General features: G+C 36.5%; 1 protein-coding gene across 6 annotated transcripts in view; it reads right to left on the bottom strand.

Annotated features, from left to right (window-relative positions):
- Positions 1 to 25,647, bottom strand: part of CCDC85A (coiled-coil domain containing 85A) — a 197,078-nt gene that overhangs the window by 5,217 nt on the left and 166,214 nt on the right. Inside the window, exons 4-6 of one of the 6 annotated variants that reach the window (XM_025354205.1) lie at positions 8,502 to 8,636; positions 5,051 to 5,170; positions 1,012 to 1,110 (exon numbers count right to left, since the gene is read on the bottom strand). The exons of 2 other annotated variants lie outside the window; for them this stretch is intronic. In XM_025354205.1, the coding sequence (XP_025209990.1) occupies positions 1,012 to 1,110; positions 5,051 to 5,170; positions 8,502 to 8,636 (354 nt within the window). The remainder of the gene's footprint in view (positions 1 to 1,011; positions 1,111 to 5,050; positions 5,171 to 8,501; positions 8,637 to 25,647) is intronic. 3 more of the 6 variants (XM_025354206.1, XM_025354207.1, XM_025354208.1) reach the window with 3 other exon arrangements.

Raw genomic sequence — 25,647 nt, 5'->3', positions numbered from 1 at the left:
AATGTAAAGCCAATTAAAATCAGTGTTTAACATGATCAGTGCTTAACCATGATTTCTTGCTTCCTCTACAATATTCCATTTAGCTATTTAAAACTTCACAAATTATATTATTGATTAAATGATACATCCCACGTATATTACTCAAAAAATTAAAATTTAGTCAGGGATTAATAGTAAAATCCAAGCCATATTAATGATTGCATTGAATATGCATCATGAAAATAACATCTTTTTTTTTTCCTGTGGTCTCTGACTTCATAGATAAGATTTCTATTTGTCTATCCTCTTTTTTCTTTTCTGAGACAGGGTCTTATTCTATTGCCCAGGCTGGAGTGGAGTGGTATGACCATAGCTCATTGCAGCCTCAAACTCCTGGGCTAAAGCATTTTTCCCTCTTCAGCTTCCCAAAGTGCTGGGATTATAGGTGACAGCCACTGTGCCTCACCTAACTATATTTTAGGTTCTTATCTGTTTTTCTTACCTTACTATATTCTGAGTTTGGGTCAACAACTGAAAGCTAAAGATAATACTTTGCATGACATGAAACACACATATATGATATATGAAGAACTAAGCAAAATTACCTAGTAAGGTGGCAATTTTTTCCAAGAATAGTTACAAGTAAATCTAAAGGTGGCTGTATTTTCTTTATCATAGGTTTTTAAACACTGATCTTTAACAAACTTCTTAGAAGTATAAAATAGAAACCCATTTATTTTTATCAAAATTAGAAACATATTTTAGACAGTAAATTTAGTATTTAGAAATGTTTGTAGAGTCTTCTGGAATACAGAATTGGCTGATCATCTCTAAATTGAATATTTTGTAACATGATTGTGTTAATAAAACTACAATAAAATATACTGAATATAAAACCAAGGGAAATTTGTTTTATTTTCATATAAAAATGTAAAGGCATTTGGTTAGCATTTTTAAAATATTCATAAAACAATAGCTAAGCTACGATGTGGCTTTCAACACAGAATACACAATAAAGCACATTAAACTTACATTGCACATTTCTCTGACTATAGCTTTTTCTGTCTCACTAAGGTCATGTTCATACTCTTTACCCTGTTGACGATCTATAGTTTCCTGAACATCCAAGACCTGGATTTGTTGAAAAAGAAAAGCAAATTTCACATGGAAAAAAGCTTGTTAGTTATGATAAAACCATCAAGGAGCTCCACTTTGTAAAACCTTTAGTTTTCTCCATGTCTACATATCAGAGTGGATTAGTATATGGCAACATACTTTTTAAGTAGCTGATTGTTCTGAAATCTATTTGAAATTATTCTATTTGATTTTCAAATGGCCATTAAAAGCTATCCGCTGCATCACTAATAATCAATGGAATTCATTAATGTCTAAAATAAGCATATGCATTTACATTGGTCATTAAGATAACCTCACTGTGTCAACCATTTGGATATAGTCAATAACTCTTGCTCCACTGTAATGATGACCAATATAATTAACTATGTGCCAAATGGTCCAAATGATATGTAGACATGGCCTGCATAAAAGATGACTAAAAAAGATGATAGTGACAGGTGAAACTGGTCAAAACCCAGGAATATGCACATAAGAACTACTGACCTCGCAGTTCTTGCCTGGACATGTTCCCAGTGCCTGAGAAAAGGCATGTGGAGGTGGCTCTTTGATAGTATCAAAGAGAAGTACTGGCTCCTTATAGTGAAAATATTTGAACAACACTTTAAATATTTTTCATGAAAGCAAAATGTCTTGGAATAAAATGCCTTTTAAACAATTTTAGAGCCCTATGTTTCCACTTCTCTAAATTAGTCCTAAATAGGTTGAAAATAATATTCCTTTAAAAATATCTAAAGTTTTCTTGTGGGTACTTTTTATACTATAAAAGGAGAAAACAAATTTGGCTTTCTGTGTTGTTTTTATCTATATCAGTTTATAAATCAAAGTGCTGAAGTAATACAAAAAACTAATGCTCTTCCTAGAATTTCCCACAGAATCCACACCAACTGCAACACTGCTAAGCTACTTGATTCTACTGTCATCATGGTCAATGCTGATGGTCAAATCTAAAGATGCTACCTGAGAATTTACACCAAGTGAGCCAAACTAAATGACTTAAGCATGAAGTGGGACCTTCAGGTCAAGTTCATAGACACTATCTGAATTGAAATAGAGTTCAATCCTGTAATAATTAATCTAATCACAAACTACTCTCATTAATTTGAAACTTCTAGCCATTATTATTATAAAAATGCCACTTCCGAGCCCTGATACCTCAGATTACAGTTAATTTACCTTCTTTACATATTTAGAGAAAATCACTGACTGTTCTCGGTGAATATTCATAGAAAACATAAAGAGCTCCTTGAGCAAGCTCATTTACCTACAAATTTGATTTGTAATGCACCTTAGAGAAGTGTACTTCAAATCAGTTAATTTTTACTAAATGAAGTAAAGTTCCAATGAATAGTTATCATAAATTTTAAAACAAGAAAAATATAGTGTTATTATAAATGTACTAATTTCTTACAGTGATTTACATTTCCCCACAAACCATGACCATAGATTTTATAAAGCCTAGCATTTTCTATAAAATCTATCAGAAAGTGAGAAACTGAGCCACTGTACTAATTATTCTTTTCAGAATAGACAAATCTCATGAAATAAATCAGCTCTAGATAGTTGGCTCTCAAAAACAAAACATGTCAAGTGGCCACAATTTCTTTTTCTTATATTGAAATCTTTTTAAGATGCATTTCCCAAAAATGATGTTTGTATATATTTCTGTGTCCTAACACAGTTAACTCATGGAAGCAAACACATTTGATATTCAAGGGCCCCAGTTTTCTAATAAAGATGTTTTAGTTGCTCAGTATCACTCATCTGCCAACCAACGACATTTGGTTGATATATATATATATATCAAGAGAGGGAGATAAATATACATATATCAAAATATATATGTAAATATATATCAAATATATAAATATATATCTCTCAAAATATGTATCTCTCAAAATATATACATAAATATATATATATATCTTTATATATGTATATATTTTGTTTGTTTGAGAAGGAGTCTCGCACTGTCACTCAGGCTGGAGTGCAGTGGCACAATCTTGGCTCACTGCAACCTCTACCTCCCAGATTCAAGCAATTCTCCTGCCTCAGCCTCCCAAGTAGCTGGGATTACAGGCGCCCACCACCACGCCCGGCTAATTTTTTGTATTTTTAGTAGAGACGGGGTTTCACTATGTTGGCCAGGCTGGTCTCGAACTCCTGACCTCATGATCCACCCACCTCAGCCTCCCAAAGATAAAATTGTGTAAATTAGAACTAAATTCAGAGAAAACTGAGGAGCTCTTCCTTGACCTCCCCTTCCTTTTAGGCCACACTAACAGCTGCATTGAGAAATCTGGAAAAGATTTCAGTGTGACTCACTATGCTGCTCTGATTCAAATAACAATTGTCATTTAATAAGGCAATAGGCTGAAATGGCTTTCAAACAGTTTGAATAGGAGGACAAGCTGCTGCTGTTGGAGTGTGTGCAGATGCTATAACACTACAAGATAAAAGCCAATCTCTGGTCCATTTTCTACTTCTAAAAGGCTTTTCAGATAGCTAGTGCCTGATTCATGCTAAAGTTCATCCAAGTGCTGCCACAGAGAACAAGACTATTCAACAGTCCATAAACCAATACCCACCAGAGGCAAAGCATGCCCCCTCACACTGGCTGTGCCTTCCCAGGAATTCCTCTCAGTTGCTCACTTTGTGAATTATCCCAACAAAGACAGAAAATGCCAAGTGCATTGTCAATGGCCACTAGCATGGTTGCCCTACCTTCCCTCATCAATCATCAGTATATGTTTAGGAAAAACAAATTCATTTTGTATAAGCTAAAGCAAAATATCCTGAGGGAGCAAAATCTTCTGCTAAAACTTAATCATCTCAAAATGAAATAAACATTCTGAAGTTCTCATCTATGTATTTGTTTTGTGCAAGCCACAGAAAGTGCGGTTCACTCCAAAAGAGGAGTGCATCTTCAGGCTGATGATAAATCATTTTGAAATTGAAACAATTTTAAGAAGAGCTGTGAAACTCATGTGGTAAAAGCAGAATGGAAGCACTCTACCTGTTTTATGGGTCAGAAACGTTTGATGAAAGCTACATGTTAGAAATTATAGATAGATTTGTTAGACAGTGTTTCATATTCTGAAACTGATAAAATTTCAAGAAACCGTCTCAATTTTAAGATGATTTTTATTGCCTGCGTTAGTTTCTTCTGAGATAGGTAAATATTTATATTGTTTATTGTTTATTGTTTATATTATTATATTGTTTATATTATATTGACTATTGTTGTACTTATGGTCCTGATTTTCCATTAATTTTACTTATTGGAAAGCTCATTATTGGTAAAGAAAATAGATGACAAATTTTAGGCAAATTTTTGTGAAATCACTGCAAAATGTGAAGAAAGACACAAAAGTAAAGTAGCTTTCTGTATAAGACCATATATCTATTTTCTATTATTCTATAACGGGGCATTAACTGGAGTTTGAGAATCTAATTTCTACTTAGAAGAGGAAAGACTAAGTTTTTATTTATTTCATTACTTTATTTAAGTTGTATAATGTACTTCAATTGCGTCAAGAAAGAATAATGTGGTATCCTTCCATATTCTGACCAACTATTAACTCCCTATATTTGAAGACATCCATGCTACAAACATTGCACATAAAATACCTATCACAGTTTTTTACAAATATGGATATACATGCACAGACTTCAACTTCGATGCCGATAGATATGAATCACATTACTCAAAACAAAATGATAAAACTAGAGATTCAACCATAAGTACTCAAACTCATTGTCAGTTTAGAACAATTAAAATCATACTTCAAAAATTAAGATTTAAAAAGTTACACCATAAGGAGTCAAAAAATAAAATATCTATGGTTCAAGCAAGACTGTGAGGACTACTAGACTACAGCGAACAAGCCACAACACAACTGAAGCTCTGGATAAATGGTTGCACACGATTGGTTACCTTAAGAGAATGTACCACAGGTTCAGGCTGCTGGGAAGGTGTGGCATGTCCACTGAAGCTAGGTGCAGAGTTGGGTGAACTGTTACTCCCATCAGCCCCTGATGACAACCTAAAAGAACCCTTAGTAGAAAATCAACAACTTTGTTATTAAAACAAAAGTCGTTTATAACTACAAAGATGTCATTCAGTATTCAATTTCACTACTAAATGAGAATTAGCCATTTTGTTACTTTTTCCTAACCTATTCTACAATGCTATCAGTCTGTTCATTGGAACACACTTGCTGATTGACCAGCAAGAAAACATAATGAAGAGCCACCTCAATACATTGCCAGATGCCATCTCTGAAATGCCCCACCCCCAAGGAATGGCCCTTAAACATATTTCAAGAATGATTTTTGAAACTCAAAGATACTCAAGAGTAGGAAATTCATGAGTTACTCCATAGCTGAGTTAAACATGCTCACTCAGCAAGCCAAATACCATATTCCATATGTCTCAGAATATGCAGACACATCACATTCTTGTGTTGGAGAAACTGTGTCTCTCACAAAACCTTTTTTTGAGGGAAAGACCTATAATAAAGCATTTTCAAAAAAGATTTATCCAAATTCAACATTTTCTTTAAAAACTGAAAATTGTCCTTTTCTGGTCTTTTTTAAAGATGAAAAACATAATAGATATAAATTACATATTTTTAGTTTAGTGGTTCTTCAACTTAATTGGTGAGAAACTAGAACCTGTACATGATTAATTTGACATGTGCAGGCCACATTCTTCTGTACAAGAACTGGAAATTTCCCCTAAGGATCTGTACTTTTTCTAAAGGGTGCTTGGGGGAAGACTAATGGATCAGCACAAAAAAAAAAAGAGAGAGTATCAGTTATCTACTCTTCTAGAAAAAGCAGTCACATGGGAATTTTCCAAATCTATTTTTACATAGATAGATCATTATACTATTAGGGAATCTGAGATTTTAATTTCTGCCTATCAACCTATTTACAGAATTTTTCATGACTAATTGATTAGTAATTGCTCCACTCAAGATGATTCTATCAATCTAATACCCTGAAGAGGAGTCACTGAAGGTGTATCATGAGAATTCATAAAGAGAGAGACAGTGGTAGTTTGGAATATTAATTTGCAGAATCTCTCCATCACCCAGGCTGGAGTGCAGTGGAATGATCATTGTTCACTGCAGCCTTCAACTCCTGGACTTAAGCAATCCTCCTACCTCAGCCTCCTGAGTATCTGGGACTACAGGCATGTGCCATTATGCCTAGTGACATTTTATCTTTTTCACAGAGACAGGGTCTCACTATGTTGCCCAGGTTGGTCTTGAACTCCTGACCTCAAGTGATCCTCCTGCCTCAGCCTCCCAAAGTGCTAGGATTACAGGCGTGAGCAATTATGCTCAGCCAAGAGAATTTTTACGATGTACATTTTAGAAATAAGAGGAGAAATCTGCACCCAGCAATTATAGATATGGATTACATGTAAACCATGCTTTATAGGGAAAGCTTATTATTATTAACTTAATGTTATTATTATTGCAGATTATTATTTTTGCAATTTGGAAGACTTTCTCCCTTTTTTTCTTGCTGTCATTTCTCCTATGTCCTCAAAGACTCCCCCTGCCAGCTCACTAGCCTACTGAGGCCACATTCTGTTCCCTGCTCAAAGAGTTCTACAATCCAGTCAGATCCTGCCCCCAGCCTCACTAGTCAACAAGGAGAGGAAGCAGTAGGATATGGCACTTAGGTGGTTTCCTCTGCTTCTGTCCTCCATTGCTACTAAAACTAAAATGTACAGCAGGTGATGAAACAGGATTGTCAATTAGAACAGCCCCAATCCCCTGTGGGAAAAGAAATTATAAAATTTATTTTCCTATATTTGCAACCCAGATCAAATCACACACAATAATGCCTAATACATCTAATGGAAGGGAAATTATCTGAAGTTTAAAGATGGTTAAGGGACACACCCTTCACCCACCCTTACATTTTGGACATCTTCTTCCTCTGTACTTTGGATTATTTGGAATCAAATGGTTCCAAAACTCAGGAGTTATAAAAGGAAGCTCCTCTTTCCTGAGTAATGCTGGTCCTATACTCTTCTCTTTTCCTCCTGGTACCACTCTTATGAACGATTCCCAAAGATTTCTCAGGTTACACAGATTTCACTTCAAACCTCTTGTTTAGGACCCACCACTGCAGTGCCATATTTCCTCTGACTTAAAAGTCATATTTCCTCTAATTTAGAAGCCAATAAACCTTCCCACTCTGAGCTACCTCCTTCCTATTTTGACTTTCAAATCCTTTTCGGCCCAGCCTTTCTGCTTCAAAGGTTCTCTTTCCAGACCTGGTAAAAAGATAAGCATATCAATAATACCATGCATGGGCCTCTATCGTTCAGGGCATTTGGGTTTAATAGAACTTCTAAAAATCAATGTAAACAACATCCTTAAACCAAATCATCTGAGCCATTTTCTATTGTTTAAATGTAAACAAAGTCCTGTTGTGGCCATATCTATTCAAAATCACACATTTTTTTAAATGAAAGTAGTTTCCTTAAAAAAAGGGCGGGGGCTACAATAGTATCTTGCCTAGAGTATGGGGGGGCGGAATTCATCATTTAGGGATGAAAGTTATACTTCAAACTAGCTTTGGGAGCCATGGACTACAAATCAACCAGAAAGATCAAGGCTTATATTTTATTTTGTTTTTGTGAAGCCATAAAGGTAACCAAATGCCTGGTGAAGTTTAGTTCCAACAGATGTTAAATAATGTTCTAGATTGCAATAACAGAATGAAGCACCTCATTCTATTGTATCTCATTTAGTACTATAAAATAAAAGGTTAGTTTTCTATGCACTTAGTGGAATCAGACCAATATTGGGAGAATTATGAGGGTTCAATTTACATATACTCTCAGTTGACTAATACAATTTCACTGAACTATTTAAAAATATATGCTACTGAGCCAAACAGGGAATTTAAAAAGAGAAAAATCTTACTAAAACTGGAAATGTGATTTCCAGATTGAGTGGCTTGTTTTCAAGCTACATATGAACACACAGTGCATGCATCACCTCTGTCAGTAGACAATTTTAAAGGGCAAAGGAGTACTTTTCTGAGCTTGTCTAGAGGCATATGATTTTCAGGACCACTGACCTAAACTCCTTTTATCATGAAATGTCCAGGGTACCTTTGTTCTTCTCTCCTGCATGGGGTTGCTCCACTTTCACCCCCATATGTGGGGGGAAAAAACAAGAAAATTGTTTAGGAGGTGAAAAATTCTACTCCCATCCTCCCTCCCCAGACTTAGACATACAACTTTCTTTCATGTGTATGAACTTGTTTTCTACCCCCCAGTATAACTTTTTCTCTAGCAACAGAAGTCATCTGGTTATGCACAAGCAAATGCATCCAGCTGACTCATCTTCACTCACCGGGAGAGTGGGCAGGCATCGTCCTATTCCTCGGCACCCTTGCCACCACTGCAAGACCCGCCGGGCTCTGGGCCCCCAGCCTTTCTCCATATTTGAGCTGTTTCTAGTTGGAGGTTGCCTTCTATTCTGGCTGGCCTTATATTTGGAACAATATGGTACAATCACTCAGAAAAATACTGTTTCCCAAGTCTCAAGAAAGCAGATAGAACATGAAGCTTAATGAGATGAACCACAATGACCACAATGGCAAGCTGTAACATGCACCTGTAGCTAGGGAAAAAATCAAAATAAAAACAATCTAAAGTCCTATATATTAGACCTAATCCTGATTTAAGTTTCTGGTAAACATATAACTACATTATCAATTCTATCAAAAAGTAGATGATAAAGTCAAAATTACAGAAAAAACTTGAAGGTACTTAAACAACTTTATTTTATGGGTTTTACCAGCATAAAATAAGACTATGTCTTACCTGGATATTATATAGAAATAAACTACATAACTTCAGAACTTAACAAAAGTTATTTGAAATACAATTGGCAGCACTATGCCCTTTTGTTAAGAAGTGCAATTTGGGTATACATATTCAATAATACTCAGAAAATTGAAACTGCACCAAATTTTTAACAAAATTTCTGCATATTGAAGAGTATGTAAGAGGTCATCACTGCATTAAAATAAATATTTTACATAGAAAATCTACATAATTATCAAACTTTCTATTAATAAGTTAACTAAAATTTTTTTGGATTTATTAGAACTAGAGCCATCACATAATTGAAATGAAAAGAAAAAGGTCCTTAATTTTAGCTTTTTCCATCACCAAACTATATAATCCTATTAAATGATCAGAAACAAAATGAACTTATTGGAACATGATTTCCTCTCCTGCCAACTTTCACTAAGACCTATAACTAAGAATATTATGTCCCATGGAATAAGAAAATAATTTTAATAATTTTGGCACCATTTTGTGGATTTTAATTTTAATAATTTAAATTATTGTGCCTAAATGTTGAGGTTGACTTTAGAAGACTGAAAATAAGGACATAAAATTTTAGTTCTCATCAATTCATTTTTTTTGAAGTTAGTGCTTTATATCTGAATAGTATTGGTCCAATTTTCACTCTTGTCCAACTTTTGGAGGTTGAAGAAAGAAAATGCACAATGGTCTTAAGTGAAGTAAGAAAGAGAAGAAATAATGACCAGTAGTTGGTACTCACAAAACTCTTTTCTGAACCTATTAAATTGGCACCAGTTACCTATCAAATAAGTCACACATACTCTATTTCTCACATATAACAGAGGCAATTATATATTTGCACTTGGGTCATAATGTTAATTTCATCATAGCAACATTAATTTGAACATTGCTCTTTTGATAATTATTCCATGTGTAGCATCTTATTTGTTTCCATCATCAAAAGAATTATCTCCAAAAATTTATAATATGGTTCACAGCTTAATACTCACCTCCCACCCCAATCTGCATAGTTCTATTTCTCAGATGATCATTAATGAGTAATGCAAATTTTATAGTTATTTTTACAAGTAAGGAGATCTAGTATCTGAATTTGATTATTTCCATAACATGCACCTCTCAGATCTTATCCTTTTTTGGATTTAACAACTGAGTAAAACATATAGGAATTCTACTTTCATTCTTTCTTAATGTATAGCAAGGCTAAATCCCAATGCCTCTCCATTGTAACAAAGTTTATCATCATACCCATGAAATCTAAGGTAGGATCTATGACCGCTTGGAAGCCAGCTGGCAAGAGCACCATTTAGCTACTATGTCAAGAATTCACGATCATTTCCAACTTTCAGAAAGTAGATACTACATAAAACAATAGTATTGTAAAATGTTCCTTTAAAACATATTAAATATGTATTTTATAGTATTATTAATTTCATAACAGGGACAATAAACAGGGTCTAGATCTTTGTGGAAGAATAAACTGACGATATAACCATTTTAAAGGAAAAAGTACTCTTTTAGAACCAGGATTAACTTTCTTCCCAGATCGGCATATAGTTTTTTTAATGTAGGTATACAGAAAAATGTGTTCTGGGCTAGCCATGATCTTGGACTTAATAACTACATCAAAATGGCATTTATAGACTAATGAAGGCTTAGAGTTTCGCCAGGCCTACAATTGCCAAACATGGTGTTTTCTGAGGACGGATTCATAAAACATAAGAAGCCTTCAGTAATTCAGTCATTAAATTTGTTTCTGGCAACTTTGGGGCTCAAAATGGTGGAACTCAGATTCCGGTCACTAATTGGAAGAACAATTCCAAACAGTGTTAAGACTGTCACTTCCTATTTTCTGAAGAATTCTGTTTTGCTTAGTTTTGTTTTCTGTAGTTTTCTAAACTTCCAAGTTTGTGAAAAAGAATTCCTGAATGACCTTAACACTCCCATTGTGTGGGAAGTAAATTATAGATTACTTACTCTGTGGTAAGTACTCATAGAAATCATAAAAGAATATGAAGAATTATGAATCACTGAGTCTCTTTAAGTTTCACTATAACTATACTATAGTCAATAGTTTTTATTCCTTGAAAACTCTGGAAACTTCTATAGAGGTAATAGTGTAGGGTTTTTCAGAAAATGAAAATTTGTGAGGAGGAGGGAAAAGTGAAAATCAAGTACTGAAAGGAAGAAAAAGAGGGAAATCCAAACTGTACTTCTGACTCACCAGGCATCTCAGCAAACTTCAGACACACATAAATGTTCCTCTTGAATGATGAATAGAAAAAGTCCCCAAGAACTGTTTGTTGGAAACCTCAGTAATAAAGAAAGTATAAAGTGACCTATGTTTTAAGCTAAGAAGAAGAAGAAGTCAGCCTGACTTGAAGACTTTTACCTTACTGACTTTGAAAGGCATAAAGATGGGCAAATGAATTCACATATGGGCATTTGCATGGGTTTAGTATGAGTCAGAACCTTTAGTCCTCAGGACTTTCGGGGTCAGATTCTGGTTAGTTCTTCAAACTTCAACAGGGTATAAAATTCTCTGTACTTAAACATGAAATCAACATGAAGTTTTCAACAACAACATCTGCAACATTTTCTCTTCAAACTATGACCATTCTAATAACAAATAGTTCTCATCTATTTATTTAAAGATGCACAAGGTTCTCTAAGGCACTATAGCTTATCTTTCCCTTATTGCTCACAATGAGTTATATATGGAAATGAAGGAAACAAAAACCAATTTTGCAAAAAAAAGACCATTTAATTTTTTTACAGTCATGTTTCTTTTCTCAAATTTGCATGAATTAAGTGTTACTGTTCCTCATAGAAATAATAAAAAACACTAAGAAATGTCCAATATTATATGTTATCTAAAATACATGAATCACAAAATGATGATCACTCAGAATTTGATGTGTGATCTCTGCAATAGGGAAAATCACCCAAAAAATAAAGCTCCTAGAGAAATCCTTTAAATTGTTTTCATTAGTAATGAAGTCAAGGAAATTTTTTAATTTAATGAAAATGCTTCTTAAGAAAAAGTTTTGTTTGCATGCCAGAAAAATAGAAAACAAATATACTGGGTTTCTTATTGAACATATACATATACATATATGTACATATGTATGTGTATACATAAAAATATATATGCACTATATAAATATTTCCAATTGACTAAAAATCACATTCAATAGAGTAATATTGTAGTGTTACATAAAATAGTTTCTCACTTTGATATAAATCAGATGTAATGCACTTATAACAAATTTGAGAGCCCAGCCCTCTCATTCACTATAGAAGGCCAACTATGGAAACCTGAAGATTGATCAGCTAAAGTGGTTTCCTGTTACTTAAAGATGCTTAATTTTTTATAACTCCTGAACTTGGTTAAACTATCATACAATGCTTAATACCTCATCAGTGTGTATGCCTAGTTTAAGGGGGAGAATAAATTCAGTTTTCAGTTATTACAGGGCAAGGCAGATGCTTTGCTCAATCTAATCAGGGAAATAATATTTTGTTCAGTTTGGCCAATCTTCATTCTGACATATTGTAAAACTGTTCTAGCACATAAATAGAAGCTCTGATTGGAAGAGACTTTAAAGGTCACCTTAGCAAACCCTTTCCAAGAGATTCTTGTGCATAGGCTTAGAAATGCTAAGATCCTCTTGCCTTACTCTAATGATAATATTTAGTTGGTTATGTCCAAAGAAAAGTGCATTTTTCATTTAAATTAACTAAAGAATCTATTCAATGCTGATTTAAAATAATAAGTAATTCCCTGGATGTACAGTCATTCATTTATTCACTTAATAAACATTAACTTAGTAACTATCAGAGGTGATATTGCATGCAATGGCATATAGATACCTATTCCAACAAATTGTTGTTAAAAGAGAAACACAGTGAGTTCAAATCATAGACTCCAGGGTCGCAGTGCCTGAGTTTAAATTCTTGATCTGACACGAGCTGCATGACTTTGGACAAGCTGTATGACCTTTCCATGCCTTAGTTTCCTCATCTATAAAGTGTAAATAATAATGGTAAAATGGTACAGTCACTCTATGGGTTTGGAAACTTACATGGAAAGAGCTCTTAAAACAGTGTCTGGCCCATATAAGTGCTCTATCAGCATTTGCTGTCCTTATCATGAATGTTTTTGCTTTGCTTGTCAACATATTTTATAACTTGTCAATTTATGTCCACATGTTTATTATTGAGAGTGTCAGTTCTCAACAGGGGCGGGGGTGATTTGGCCCCCAAGAGAAAACATTTGGCAAAAATGCCTGCAGACATTTTTACTTGTCAAAACTATGCAGTTTCTACTGGCATTTAGTGGGTAGAGGCCAAGGATGTTGCTAAATATCTTAAAATGCACAGGACAGTCCCCTCACAAAGAAAGGATTGTCTAGCCCAAAATGTCACTATAGCTGAGGTTGAGAAACCCTGATTTAGAGAAAGAGAACTATGTTGGGAAACTGCAAAGCAAAATTTCTGGTGACAGCTCTATAGCAGATTTTGCATATGAGGACATGTTGCCCACAGGATTTGGAGCTTGAAAGGATTTAGAAGGAAACTCCTTAAGCTTCAGCGCTCAAGTGGTCTAAGTATAAAGGCGGCCACGTTTCCACCCCCAAATAAGAAATTACTCTAACGAAAGAAACAGAATTGAAAATACCCATATCATCCTACTGTAACAACACTAGCAGAAAGAGGATACGCTGTGGGCAGCCACAGGGCAGTGGTCCAAAGAAAAGAGTTCTTGAGATAGAGACATATAGTATGCTACAGTACCTAGAAAATCGTGACACCAATCCCACATAGAGAATACAATCGGCAGAAGGGGCTCTGTGGAAGTTATAGAAGATCATAAAGCTTCCTTAACAATTTGCTGGGCAAAGAGTCTGCACTTAATTTGAAGCAGTCACATTAGGAAAGAATAAAATTGCCAGCAAATAGAAGTGGGGGCCTTGACACATGAAACATCTCAGTGTCAATGAGAGCATTATAAGATAATCGCAAAAGATTAAATAGATAAAAAGATAAAAGGGAGATTAAATCGTAAAAGATAAAAGAAATAAGAAGGAGAAATCTGGACTGGGAGGCAACTACTCTCTCCATCACATGTGGTGAAGGATTGTAGCCTATGTACAGACTCCTCAGCGGGCAGAGGACTTCTTAAGGGCATGTTTTTGACATAACAGCTCTCAATCACTAAGCTCCTACCACGTTAGGACTACCTTAAGTGCTGTCCATTAAAAGATTACTAAAATTGGCTAATCTGAGCTCCTAAAATGCTAGGTGAACATCCAAAATATAGAAATAACTCAAACATCTCAATAGCAAGGAAACAACCCAATTGAAAAATTATCAAAGGACCTGAATAGACATTTCTTTAAAAGAAGACATAAAAATAGCAAAGGGATATATGCAAAAATTCTGAAAATTCTCTAATCAAGAAAAAAATGCAAATTAAAACCACAATGAGGTATCATCACATGCCTTTTAAAATAACTATTATCAAAAAGACAAAAGATATCTTGGCAAGAATATGGAGAAAGGGGAACCCTTGCACACTGCTGGTGGGAATGTAAATAAGTATAGCTATTATGGAAAACAGTATGAAGGTTTTTCAAAAAATCACAAGTAGGACTACCATATGATTCAACAATCCCACTACTGGGTATACGTTAAAATTAAACAAAATCAGTGTGTCAAAGAGATCTCTGCACTCCCATGTTAAGTGCAGCATTAGTCATAACAGCCAAGATACGGAAACAACCTAAGTGTCTGTGAATGGATGAATAAAGAAAATGTGCTATCTATATATGACAGAATACTATTCAGCCTAAAAAACAAAGGAAATCCTGTCACTTGTCACAACATGGATGAACCTGGAGGACATTATGCTAAATGAAATAAGTCAGGCACAGAAAGATAAATATTGCATGATTGTACTCATATACGAAATCTAACAAAAGTTGATTTCTACTTAGAGAAAGGTGGTTACCAGGAGTTGGGAGGATTGGGAAGGAGAAGGAAATATCAAAGGATGCAACATTTCAGTTAGACAGGAGGAATAATTTCAAGTGATCTACTGTACAGTATGGTGACTATAGTTAATAATATATTGCATTCTGGAAAAATGCTAAGAAAGTGGATGTAAAGTGTTCTCACCCAAAAATAACTATGTGAAGTGATGTATACATTAATTAGCTGTATTAAGTCATTCCACAATGTGTATATACTTTAAAACACCATGTTGTACACAGTAAAGACATAATTTTATCTATCAATGTAAAAAAAGTTTTTTTAAAGATACTAACTGTGGGCCTGGTAATGTTTTCAGTAATTTATACCCCAGAGTGATTTTTCTTTCTTTGGGTCCCAGAAGTCTCCTTCTAGTCTATGCGCTCATTCTTTAGCTCCTGGGTTGCAGAGAGATCCATATGATCCTAGGGAGGGTCAGGTTGGTTGGAATGGCTCAGCAGCCTTCAAAGGAATTGGATTAGAAGCATGTAAATATTAATAACTGATACAGATGAACTACTACACACCAGATTAACATCAGCTCTGTGCTCATTTGACCTTCTCCACTCTAGGTACATAACTGTGGCTGCAACCATTACATAAAATGTGGGTATCTATCCTAAAAAACAAATGAAAGTAATATTAATTCACACACCCCTCATTTATTATGCCAAATAATGGCTGAGAATGATGTCTGTGGAGTCACAGTGGATGTGGTAAGCAGCTTCAATTCAGAGAACCTAAAGTCTTAGGTTGCTGACATGTTCAGGAAAAGAAAATTAGTTCTATCTGCCTGTAGTTGAAGGATGTGAGCACAGGATGTGAGGCCCAGAGTAGCAAGAGCTGAGCATGACATGACATGCAGGAGTTGCATGGGAAATCTCCCATGCCGTAAGAAGGATCTGAAATTTATTCTATGTGGAGCCACAGATGTAACAGGAACTGATTGGTGGTGGACAGATTGATCTGGTAGTAGTGTGGAGAATGATTTGGGAGGGGCCAGACTAGCTGAGAGGAAATTCCAACTAGGAGATCAACAAAGAATTTGAAGGGAAAAAATATTACTTATTGCCTACACTGGAAAATAGCAGAAGAAATTAAAAGGACAATATTGATGGATTAGAGGGCAAGACCCTATGAGCTTTAATGTCTATTTGAATGTAGGCAGCGAGGTTGAAGGAGTTATCCAGGATGACTATCAGCTTTCTGGTTAGGTACTAAATGGTCATGCTATTAACCAGGATAGAAAATACTGGGGGAAGTAATAGACCCAGCTCCTTCATCAGATTTTTAAAATCAGGATCAAAGAGGTGATTAATAATGCAAAGCCCTGAAGCATTCTTTGTCACAAATACCCTCCAAAAGGTTTTCTTCTGACATGTGAAATAAGAGAGTTTGCAAAACATTTAAATTTTAAATGATTTTAACTTCATCCAGTGCTCACTGTATCACTAATGAAAATATCTCTGCAAACAATAAAATGTTATTGGAAGGAAAAGAAAGTAATTTTGAAATACCTGTTCCTCCAGGTGAAACTTACAGATACAGAAATATAGTTCCCAGAAAAAATAAAATGAAATAAAAGTAATTACAGAAGGTTAGCAGGATGCCTTTTTACAAAAATTACAAAGGGCAAACCCCAGGAAGAAAAGAATTAATATCTTTTGAAAGGGCTAAGACAGCAAACACCTAGTGTCTCTGCAGCCAGAGTGACAGCAGACAAAGAATAACAATGAAGGCCTGGTTGAAAAAAAGAAAAAAGAGGCTGTCAAACAATACCTAGGAAACATAGGCAACTGCTTCTAGGCAATGAGTCTATGTGCTTAATACTTGACTTTTATTAACTATAGAACTCCCAGTGAGAAACACTGAAATTCCTACAGAAAAAGACTGATACTTCTAAATTCCTTTTCAATCAGGCTGGTATTAAAGAGTAAAAGGTGATGGCATTGCTGTTGAGAACATATCTGAATACTTTCAGGTGTAGGGCTTATTTTTTAAAAGGGAGAAAAGGAAAGCACAAGTAGGACAGAGAGTGTAAGGGCATGGAACTGAATTGCCAGTATGGATGCAACGGCAAAGAAGTAATGCTAATTAACATTGCATCTGACTTGCAGACCAGAGCCAATTAATAATCGTGTTAAACACCTCAGCATGCTATCAGGGCCCAGTGGAACACATGCACTGAGCTAGAGCCCCAGGAACTAAACAGTGACTTAAAATAAATCTTTGCTGGGTTGACTAAGAAATAGTCCACTGTGAGGTAGTGTTTGCTGCCCTAGCTTTGGCAAAAAGAAGGATCTTAAAGTTCTTCGATGAATCTTCTAGTATGTGAAGCTCCCATGCAAAATAGGAAGGTCAAGACAAGAAAGATGCTAATAGAGAAGCAAGAAGAGTCAGTTTCTTACAAGGACAGCTACCTCTCTAGGATACATACAATAATACAAACAAGCACAGCTACCCATTAGGCTGTAGGTCCACCCATGCCACCTGCTGAAAGATCTATCATGGAGCATTAGCAATGATCTTATGCTTAAATGTTTACAAAAACGAGAGTAGCCAAAATGAATCTGGGGAGCGTGGCCTCTGCATACTTAGTAGTAGTAAAATCTCTGGCAGGAAAAAATGAAATCCACCATCAGTGAGACCATCATCAAAGCACAAAAGGAAGCATCATGGAAGCATGAGCTCTTATTGTCACAAACCAGTTCTTACTAGGAAGGAAGAAAATAAAGATATTTTAAATATATGTTTATCTGTGCCCTACCTTCTTACAAAAAAAAATTACGATGGAAAACAAGATTTTTTTATTCAAACTATATATACACTCATTTAACTGAATCATATTCAAAAGGATAAGTCTAAGGCACACAGAGTTAAAACAAAATATAAAACATCTTTGCAGAGTCAGTCCATTGAAGTAAGTTCCTAAATCATCTGCACTCCTGGGAGACTAAAAAATCTAAATGGGACTGGGAGCAGTGGCTCACACCTGTAATCCCAAAGTAAGCACTTTGGGAGGCCCAGGGGACAGATCACCTGAAGTCAGGAGTTCAAGACCAGCCTGGACAACATGGCAAAACCTAGTCTCCACTAAAAAAAATACACAAATTAGCCGGATGTGGTGGCACAGGCCTGTAATCCCAGCTACTTGGGAGGCTGAGGAAGGAGAATCACTTGAACCTGGGTTGCGGAGGTTGCAGTGAGCTGAGATCACACCACTGCACTCCAGCCTGGGTGGCAGAGTGAGACTTCATCTTAAAAAGAAAAGAAAAGAAAAGAAAAGAAAAGAAAAGAAAAGAAAAGAAAAGAAAAGAAAAGAAAAGAAAAAAAAATGCTAATTGGGTCTCTCTTTGCAGTCCACATTTGGCTTCTCTCTTTAAATCTTGGGGTGTCCAGGATACAGTCCACAAACCTCTTCTCTTTTTTTCCTCAACATTCATTGACAAGAATGGGAATTCAGTCCCATCGTTTATATATATATATATTTCGTTCTTCCCAATTTTTTATCTCCAGCTCTGATAGCTCACCTGAGTTTGAGATGTACACATCCAACTCTATGTGACATCTCCTTGTTGATGTAAAACACCGCAAATTGACTATGTCCAAAATAGAACTTGATTCCCCTGCGCCTCCTAACCTGTTCCTCCCAGTCTTGCCTATCTCACTAAACAGCACCACCAATCATATGATTGCTGAGATCAAAATGCAAGGAGTCATCCTCAATTCTTCCCAGGGTTGACACTTGTATCATCCCTGGGTTGCCATTCACTGCATAGTCTCAGTGTATTGTTCCTTCTGGGGCTGTCAGTACCCAACCTGTGAAGCCACATGCAGTCCCTTTCCTTTACAGTCCACATCCCATCTGTCATTAAGCACTCTTAGCTCTACTTAAAAACACCCTGTGAGTCTAACCCCTCCTCACCATCTCCGCCCTACCACTGAGTTCAAGCCACTGTCAGCTCTCTTAGACTACCAAGCTAGCTCCCTAATGAGTGTACCAATGACCCCTCTCCCTGTCTCTACCTTCTTTAGTCTAGTCTTTACCCAACATGGAGAGTGATCCTTCAAAAACGTGAATTGATGATATCACATCCCTGCCCAAATCCTCCAATTTAGCCTTCCGTCAACTCATATCCAAATCCACACGCTTGAGCTTGGTCAACAGGGCACACAGGGTCTTCCTGTTTCTCCAACTTCATCTCCTTTTATTCTCCATTTTACCTACTCTGTTCCAGCCACATTGGCCTTGTCCCTGTTTCTGAACTTGTGTCTAGCTGATTCCTAATTAAGGCTTCTATCCTTGCTGTTCCCACTTCCAGAAATATTATTTTCCATGCCATACTTCCTTTATTCAAGTCTCCTCAGATGAAAGGCCTTTCCTAAATATTCTCCTACTCTAGTCACTCTCTTATTCTATGCCCTGCTTTTGTTTTCTTCATAGTGATTACCTCTTTTGGGTAATGTATTATATATTTATGGTTTTAAAGATAATAATCTAGCTACTAAAATATAAGCTGCATGAGACAGAGGCCTTAACTGTCTTATTCAAGACTGTATTCTCAAACAGTATCTGTACATAAGAGATGCTCAAAAAAGACTCAAGGGGTGAAAGATTAAACGAACGGCCAATGCAAGCCATCAGCCTTCCATGACCTACAGAAATTCTACTCCCTATTTTTAAGGGATGTTTTGCTTGTGCTAAGAAAAGCAGTGGAAGCCCACTAATTATCTACCACTGAATAAATATTCCTGTACCAAACCAACAATAAATGTTAACCTTTCTCATTCCAAATAGTGAGGTCACTGCTTCTGTTTAGCCTATAAGAGATTCTGGGGATAATAGAGAGCAGAAGTAACTGGAATAAAAAATGGTTTCATCTCATCTCTCCATACAAACTTTGACCACAACTATTGTCACAAACTAAGGCTTCTTGCTTAACACAGTCTATTTTTTTCTAAAGTCTCTGGGTGATAGGAAGAAAATGGCAAAAAATTTGAGGGCACTACCCAGGTAAAGGTAACCCTTAACACATACAGCCAAAACTTTCTGAAAAGTTAACAGAAAAGTTCTGAAGAGTGACACTGTAAAGTGTTAGGAAAGGCAAAATTTTAAAAGAAACTTAAAAACTAGAATTTTTGCAATAGTATTATCCTGAAAAACAATCTGGTTAACCAGTAGTAAGTTCCCCAAGGCTGGTTAGAGATGTCTTTAAAAAAAAAAAAAAAAAAGAAAAGCATTTTTGCTAACTCAAGAGAGAAATAACCCAGAGACTAATGAGCTCCATAAACCACTCTTTGCCTGACCCTCAGCAAGTCACTTGTCCTCAATGCTAAAATGGAGAGGCCTATCAATTAGCTTCACGTGGTAGCTGTGAAGGGAGACTAATAAGCCTGATTGCAAAGCATTCTGAAAACATTAAGTGCTACAGAGAGGCTTGAAAATTGCTAGGTTGACATCAGTCACTGACCAAGCATTGTGAATGTATTTGGTTAATCTTTTTTTAAAAAAGTGTATTTTATATTTAATTGACCAGTAGTAAATACATGTATTTATAGCATACAATGTGAACATCAAAGTGGCTAATCTTTTTAAGCTCTCTTCCACCATTTGGCTCTTCTGATGTCAATCGGTCCTGGTGAAAAAGACAAGTAAGTGAGGATTCTTCTCACTTTCCTCTAAGTCTTGTCCTGACCCACAGAAAACATGGTGAAGATGTGAACTAGCCTTTGTTCTCCTCTGTCCTTTCGAAAGCACCTTGCAGATTCCCAATGAACAGATGCTGCAGAAACAGCCAACCAAAACACCTTCACCTTTCCTTTACAAGAACACATACATAATGACTAAAACCCACATATATGACAAAGATCATGTGAAGGGAGAATATTAATATGAAGAAACTGAAAAATGCAGAATTCACTTACTTCCTACTTTTTTCTGCAAGTTTCTCCTTTTTTCATGAAGTGCCTTCACTTAAGAGAAAAGGGCGATTGACTTCTGACTCCTCCTTAGCCAGAAATGGTTTTCTTCATCCATCGAAAAATATAGATTTAGCGTTTCACTTGTCTGTGAAGGTGTATATAGAAATTCATGTTCTTTCCAAGCTGCTGCCTATGTGGTATCTATTTCAAAGATAAGCCTGTGCCATGTTAGTTTCTTACCAATCTCTCTAAGACAGGAAGAGATCGCCAGGACACAAAAGTAATATAATCAATCACTCACTAAAGGGTACCTACAATCACCATAGACATATGTTTCAGAAAAGTACAAATTTCCTATTCGATGATATCACAAAATTTGTCCCTTCTATGTGGGAGGATCTTCCCTTTTCAAGTCAAATGCAAGCATCCTGGTCTCCAAAAAGTTCTCAGCCTAAAGCTAAGAGATTAATTAGAAAAAAAATACCTTGCCTCTTGCTCAAGCAACACTGGTTAAATCACAGCACACTTCAAATCCCAGTACTCATAACTCAGAGCAGGTTTTGGGATGACAGGACAAAGAATTTGAACTAATGCAAAAATAAGTAGCAAATACTAGGAAGAGCATTTGTATAAAGTCTTTATGTACAAAAGAAAACATACTCATGCCTGTAATCCCAGCACTTTGGGAGGCCGAGGCGGGTGGATCACCTGAGGTCAGGAGTTCAAGACCAGCCTGGCCAACACAATGAAACCCCAACTCTACTAAAAAAAAAAAAAGAAAAAATACAAAAAATACAAAAAATTAGTCGGGCATGGTAGCAGATGCCTGTAATCCCAGCTACTTGAGAGACTGAGGCAGAAGAATCGCTTGAACCTGGGAGATGGAGGTTGCGGTGAGCCAAGATCGCGCCATTGCACTCTGGCCTGGGTAACAAGAGTGAAACTCCATCTCAAAAAAAAAAAAAAAAAAGAAAGAAAGAAAGAAAAAAAGACAGTCATATAAGAGACAACCCAGAGACATGGATGAATAAATTATTTTAGTATCAAACAGGGATCAGCAAACTACTGCCAGAGTTAAATCCAGGCCACTGCCTATTTTGTATATAAAGTTTTGTCCTAATACAGCCACACCTGTTCATTTACATGTTCTCTGTGGCTGTTTCCTGCTCTTCTCACACTACAATGGCAGGATGTGAGTAACTGAAGCAGACCATATGGTCCATAAATTTGAAAATATTTACTACCTAGCTCTTTGCCAAAAAAGTTTGCCAACCCTGGTATAGATAATGAAGAAGTCACTACAGATTGGAATAGTCTGGGACATTTCTGGAGAAGGAGGCAAGGTGCTTAAATGAACAGGAAAATAAGTGATAAACAGACAAATGTCCTTTGCTGAGTAACTGTTTATTGGAAGCTAGAAATTTCTTAAGAGTTCTAAAAGGATAAGACCTTCCCAACTGGATAAAACATTAGTAGAGAAATGAACTCTCGTGGTAAATATCAAAACAGATGGACTAAAAACTAAATCAGGTTTCTTGGTCCAGGTTTCCTGGGATCTGTAGTATTCAGACCCCAATACTACAGCAGAGGTTTGTTTTGGCTGATGGTGGTGGAGGTAGTGGTGGTAGTGTTATTTTCACAGCTATCTTGCTTCAAGAGATACACGAGTGTCACGTGACAAGTCTGAGCAAAATAGAAATACTAGACCAGAGGTAACAGAAAATCTGGACAGAAACCTTGCCTCTGCCCATTAATAGGTGACATTCTCTCACCTATAAAATAGAATAACCATAGGGGGTCAGAATGGGAATCATCATCAAGATGGACTCAACGCTGGGCCAGTATCCAGGACCCCAGCTGACACTCAGGATGTGGTTAGTGCTTGAAACAGAAACAAAGCACCAGGTTGCAACTGATGACACACTGGTCTCCATATTGTACTGTGCCCTGTCTGTAACCTGAGTCAGATCCAACTGTAAGGGTTATAGACCCTTGTAAATATCCATCCTCCTCTGGCATAAGCTCTGTTTCTCACAGAAAAAAAGGTCCATTTCAGGCTACAACCTCATCATTTAAGAGAAAAGAGCATAGCAGAAACAACAACAACAACAACAACAACAAACAGAAATGGACACTATCCTTTCCATGACCTACAATGTCTCTCTCTGGGCCCTAAAGACTTAAGATACTGAACACACACTGAAAACCTAGTAGGACTCATGCCTTCAAAAAACATTAAAACATTAACACAAAAGATATATCTAAAATAAAAAGCATAGTTTAATAAGGTAATAAAAGTATTTAAAATGAATGTGATAAAACCACTGAATATTTTCAAATGCTTTAAAGACCAATTATTACCAATAAATTATGGCATCACCTGTAGCCATGAGAAACTACCCCAAAATACTTCTATCATGAATTGAAAGATGTCTTATCACACTCTCATGACTGATTCTGATGAATTTTGTCAATATTAAGATCCTGAGCATGATGGATATTTAAGTGAACATTTGAGGGCAGCTGTCCCTACTTGCTCTCATGCCTATCTTGATCTCTTCTTCAAGTGACAACAGCTCAGTATGACTGGTTTCCCAACCAAGAGAATCCTCTCCAATAAAATCAATGAATCAATGCCCAGTAGACTGCATGAGACACCTTCTTCACAAGCGGCTATTTAGGGCTCAATCTTTTTATTTTTATTTTTTTTTATTTATTTATTTTTTTGAGATGGAGTCTCGCTCTGTTGCCCAGGTTTGAGTGCAGTCGTACAATCTTGGCTCACTGCAAGCTCCGCCTCCCAGGTTCACGCCATTCTCCTGCCTCAGCCTCCCGAATAGCTGGGACTACAGGTGCCTGCCACCATGCCTGGCCTATTTTTTTATTTTGTTTTGTTTTTTTTCAGTAGAGGTGGGGTTTCACCATGTTAGCCAGGATGGTCTTGATCTCCTGACCTCGTGATCCGCCTTCCTCGGCCTCCCAAAGTGCTGGGATTACAGGCGTGAGCCACTGCACCTGGCCTAGGGCTCAATCTTAAAATGACCTCTCCAAAGTCCTTTTCTTTTCTATTTTTCCCTTGAGATGGAGTCTTGTTCTGTTGCCCAAGCTAGAATGCAGTGGCACAAACTCAGCTCACTGCAACCTCCGCATACCAGTTTCAAGCGATTCTCCTGCTTAAGCCTCCCAATTAGCTGGGATTACAGGTGTCTGCCACCATGCCTGGCTAATTTTTGTATTTTTAGTACAGATGGGGTTTCACCGTGTTGGCTAGGCTGGTCATGAACCCCTGATCTCAGGTGATCCACCTGGCTCAGCCTCCCAAATCCAAAGCCCTTTTCCATTGGCAAAGAACCTAGGCTGCCATCACCAACTATCTGACCATTTAGAGAACTTACTAACAAAAGCATGCGAGTTTCACTGGTTAAAGAATCACGTATTAAAATGGGAGAGTGGTAGAAACATGAGTAGAAAGTGAATGGGGCTTGTTCCAAACAAAACATTGCAAACTACAAAGTTGATAAAGTCCCCTTTGTTTAAAACTCTTTGTCAGAAATATTTCATCCAAATTTTAACGGTAGCTTCTGTTAACTTTTGGCACTCAATATTTGCTAGGCACCCAAAAGCATAACGACCAATCATTCCCACACAATTTAGTTGTGACCGAATGTACTGGTTAGATTTATTTCTGATTGTGCATTTTATCTTTTCCTCTTGTGACATTTCTGTAGTTATAGACACTAAATTTCATCATATATGAAAATGCTTAAATTAAAAGAATTATCCCCCTTTGACATTAAGACACACCTGCCTTGGGTGTCACAAACAATTGATAGAGCTTGGCTATTAAAAAGCCTCCCTTCTTAGAGCCAGCTTTTATATAAGTCCAGAATGGCTCCCATCTGGTCCTGGGTTTATTGGTTATTTGTTATCTGTCAAACATTAGAACTCCTGCCTTGCAAGTTGTTCTGTAGCAAGTGAGAGGCATTTTAGGTCATGAAAAGACAATACCCAATTCCTTTACTTGCTATGCTGCATTTGAGTCAGATTGACACGTCTTCTGTAATCTGTACATTTCTCAATTCAATCTTTTTCCTAATATAATTGCTAAGAACAACAGTTAAATTAATAAAACTAACAAACAATGTAATCCAAGGGCTTTAAGTGAAGACGTGAGCTGTCTTATTTTATTTTTCTCTTTTTTAATAATAATAATTCAAAGGTTGCTTCTATACCACTAACCTATATTATATAAGTTACAAAAACTGTAAAGAGAAAAAAAAATTCTGAAAGAGGGTTTCATTATTTTGGGTCTCAGTTAAGCATTTCTGAAAACACAAATACCTGAAGTGAGTACATTTTTGTGAGATACTGTGAAGTTTGAGGACAAAGAGTTCTCCCAAAGGTAAGAAATGGACTAGGTAGACACATGTGAATTGAGGAGAATAGAGTGCTTTCAAAGGGGAAAAAAAATTCTGAATAGACTGTGTCTTGACCAATAGTAAATATTCCTTCCCGCCTCCATTTCCTGGGCTTAACACTAGACCCTGGGTAAGGTTGGGAGCCTGGAATAGGGTAGAACCCAGGTAAGGGTGGGGGAATTTTCTCAGCCCAGAGAATATTGGAAAACTTGGGAGCTCCAATCCTAGGAGCTGTGGGGAATGGCCAGACTGTGGCAGCCAGTCAGTAGCCAGTCAACAGCCAGGCTCAGG

Source organism: Theropithecus gelada, chromosome 13, assembly GCF_003255815.1.
Source record: "Theropithecus gelada isolate Dixy chromosome 13, Tgel_1.0, whole genome shotgun sequence".
Lineage (NCBI taxonomy): Eukaryota > Metazoa > Chordata > Mammalia > Primates > Cercopithecidae > Theropithecus > Theropithecus gelada.
This window is presented reverse-complemented; position numbering and strand designations above follow the sequence as displayed.